General features: G+C 36.1%; 1 protein-coding gene across 1 annotated transcript; it reads right to left on the reverse strand.

Annotated features, from left to right (window-relative positions):
• Positions 1–999: 999 nt before the first annotated feature.
• Positions 1,000–2,581, reverse strand: LOC126713726 (uncharacterized). The gene is made up of 2 exons (XM_050413572.1): positions 2,248–2,581; positions 1,000–1,695 (listed from the first exon to the last, which is right to left on the reverse strand). Exons 1-2 carry the CDS (start codon positions 2,536–2,538, stop codon positions 1,183–1,185), a joined length of 804 nt encoding a protein of 267 aa, XP_050269529.1. The 5' UTR covers positions 2,539–2,581; the 3' UTR covers positions 1,000–1,182.
• Between the last annotated feature and the right edge of the window lie 1,027 nt (positions 2,582–3,608).

The following is a 3,608-nucleotide window of genomic DNA, read 5'->3' on the forward strand; positions in this document are numbered from 1 at the left end:
TAAATCTCTAATCCTCCACTATAACTATCAAATTTATTTAAAAAGAAAATAGTAGATGATTACCGATCATCATCTTTATTAGAAAGAGGTAAATCTTTGCCAAAAATCATAGATGATTACTAAGTACTCATGGCGGTCTCACGTGTTGTTTATAATTAAATATAACTTTAGATATTAAAAATTAAGCCTCTAATCACACTTCATAGATGAGTGCCAACTACCCACTTGTTATTCAAGAATTTTGAAATTGGAACTTCTCAACACATTACATATACACGACAGTTGTCCTACCCGAATGATATTTTGCAATCACTATGGAGTGAACTTTAGCTTAAATCTTTCCTATAATGTTTAGGAATGAAATATTTCAATTCCAATATATCATTATTAGATCACTGCCATTATATTATTCATGAACTTTCAATATTATCTAACTCCATCTTTGGGTGGAAAAACAAACAACCATTTTTATTTTTTGCTTAATAATAGAGGTTTTTATATTAGTGTCAATTATTCTATGTGGATCGACCTCGGATTCATTGAGATATTATTACTTATGAAAAATATGCTCTTGAGTTTGCATTATTTTAATCGCAACAGTAGCAGATTACTATTGCTAGTTGACAAATTTTTTTAGACATATCGGATGGAGCAATTTGTGTGTGTGTGTGTGTGTGTGTGTGTGTGTGGAGTGCTAAAATAGCATTTTAACTATTTTGGACGCTTCAATGTGAATGCATGCTTTTATTTATATTAAGTGAGGATAGGGGAAGGGTTGCCAGGAGGCCCAGAACACAGAGTCCATACCCGGAGGAAAAACACAGGTTAATAACCAAAGGTTAAACCCAGTCCTTAATTCTTCCGCTACACTATCCACGCTACACACCTCATTCTCGTATGCCCTCATTTTTAGAACCCAGTCTTTGTCTTTTGAAAGCTCTTACCAACAAAGTGAATTCTGTACAAAGCTCTAAATGAAGCATTTCAATAACAACATAGTAGATCCACAACAAAGTAGCAAGATTTTGCCACCATTCATTTCTATTGAATTTTTCCCTTTTTTGCTGAAATGTTTCTGAATAATTGTTAAAAAGACATGATAAGTTAATCCAAGTAATGATACTATCTTTTTTCTTTTTTAAAATGTAAAGATATAACAAAGAATCCTGTTTGAACTATGGATTAGTCCTTAGAATTCTCCCTTGCTTCTTGCTTCATCTTCCCAAGCTCCACAAGCAGTGTCAAAAGAGCCTCACACATTTCACAAGCATCAGGTTCACTAGGATTCTTCTTCCTTGATGAGTACACCATCCAGGCATGGTCAAGCTTCTTGTCTGGTCTGACGACAACTGAGCCTGGAACTTCAGCATCACGGCATGTCACTAGACCATCACTCTTCTCCCCATACCTGAGCTGCAAGTGGAGTGCACATACAGCCATGGCTGCAGATAAAGGAATCACTACAGGCACTTGACGTCCTGCTTGAACATTATCAGACTCCTCATTGCCAAAGTTGGGAAACGGAAGCCAGGGAAGTTCCGCATGGGCTATGTGAGTCATTGTGGCAAGGACACTAGGAGCTATACTTGCCTCAGAATGGAAGGAGACCAAAGGGATATTTTCAGGGAGCTTGTGTTTCATGATGAACTCCTTCCGCTTCTCATATGTGAGATCCTCCAATGCCCTTATGTCACCCTATCATACATGATTGAAATATGCCACGATGAGAACCTTAAAAGAAAAACTGAAAATAACAAAAAATCATGTTATGCTGCAGGAATTATCTACACTTCACCAAAACTACACCAAAGCATAATGAGTAACCTGGCCTGGACAAGAGGAAATAAAAGGAATGATGGAAAGTAAGAACTCAGTGAAAAATTGAAAGAAAGTTTGCACAAGAAAATTCTAACAAAAATGGAAGCAGGGTGGCGTATACCGATGTCTATGATGCAGGAATGGAAATCTACACAAGCATGTCACGACCTAAGACAAAAAGTAATAGCATCTAACAATTCCCCATTGTGAAATTTAAGTTCTTCCTGCATGATTCTGAGATGATATCAAGCATAAATTATAGTTCTTTAGTACTTTATTACATACATAAAGGATTACTACATAAGGCATCAAATTTCTTCTTCTTTTTGGCGCACGCACGCGGGGCTGGGGGTGGGGGGGGTGGGGGGGGGGGTGTGGTGAGGGGGAGAGAGAGAGAGAGAGAGAGAGAGAGAGAGAGGAAATTAATACCTTAATTAGCTTGCATATCAAGAACTCCATGATCTTCCGGGTTTCTTTGTCAGCAATCTGACCTTCACGGAGAATATCAGAAGCTAGAGGGGTGCCACCATAGGGACTCTGTACAAGTGCCAAACCAGCAACTTTGTCTTTCAAATCAGACCAGTAAACAGACAATGCAGCTGCAGCATCAACTCCACCCTTGCTGTGCCCTAGCAGCATTACACGCTTGCCAGATCCCCAGTAGAGCTCCTCAATATATTGCTTCAGTTCCCATGCATTATGCTCAACTGATGCCTGCATACAAGAAAAAATATAAGAAACTAGTTGCCAAAAGCATTATTTTATGACTTAAATGGAAACAAAAAGGTAATTGGAAAGGAAGAAAATTTAAAAAAATATATATATATGAGAAGTGACATGACAAGAGAATATATTATTACTATTTTTTCCTGGAGTGATCCATTCTTCACTTACTAAATGGGTAAACCTAATGTGGGATACATAAATTTCATTTTCGAATATATTTATTACTATTTTTTCCTTTTTCCAAACAGATGGTATTTATTATTAATAAGTGGCCAAACAAGAATGAATCCCTTTGGTCAATGCGAACCCTACTCCACGGCTGAATGGAAACCATCCATAGCAGTTCATTTAAAGCAATTTTGAACTTTGAATCTTTTTAAATAAGGTGTCTCAGCATCTATCCCTACCATTGGATAACATGTTATTGGTGTCATCAAGTTGGTTTTAAATTTTAATAAAAAAAATGACAACGCAGACACAAATAAATGATAAAGAGCAGAAAAATTCATACCAAAATGAAACCACAAAATAAATACATTAATGACACCACAAAATGAAACATCAAGATTTCTCAAGGTATATACTTAGTTATGCTTGCTTACATACAAGTACTCACTGTTGAAGGGATCTCAGATATTTCCTTTTCAATATGTACATCTCCCATGAATTCTCCAGCACCCGAAATCATGAAACTACATAATTAACACAATTCAGAGGAGTTGTGGACAACAATGCAACTCCAACCCAAGCTGAAGCATACAAAAGGAATCTCTAAAGAAAACACTCAAAAAGCTAAATAATAATAAAGGAACCAGCACCTAGGATGAGTAACTTATAAAAGAATGGAATGGAAATGAATAGAATAATATTGGATGGAAAGGAATAAAAAATAATTAAAATCAAGATAGAGACTTTTAAAGAAAATACAACTATCTTCAAACTTTGATATAGAGGCGGGGTAGGTCTTAGAATGAAATCTCACTAAATAAAAAGTTGCAATGCATCATTACTTACGCTTTATGACTTTGTATTTCAAATAAACCGATGAAAAGATGTCAAACCAG

This window comes from Quercus robur, chromosome 2 (assembly GCF_932294415.1).
Source record: "Quercus robur chromosome 2, dhQueRobu3.1, whole genome shotgun sequence".
In the NCBI taxonomy this organism is placed as follows: domain Eukaryota; kingdom Viridiplantae; phylum Streptophyta; class Magnoliopsida; order Fagales; family Fagaceae; genus Quercus; species Quercus robur.

Bases quoted from the DNA above. Each gene is read 5' to 3' on its own strand.
- LOC126713726 (XM_050413572.1), bottom strand. From the start codon at position 2,538: ATGCAGGCATCAGTTGAGCATAATGCATGGGAACTGAAGCAATATATT. The intron at 1,696-2,247 runs GTATTAATTTCC...CATGTATGATAG, and splicing joins TGATATGCAAGCTAATTAAG to GGTGACATAAGGGCATTGGA.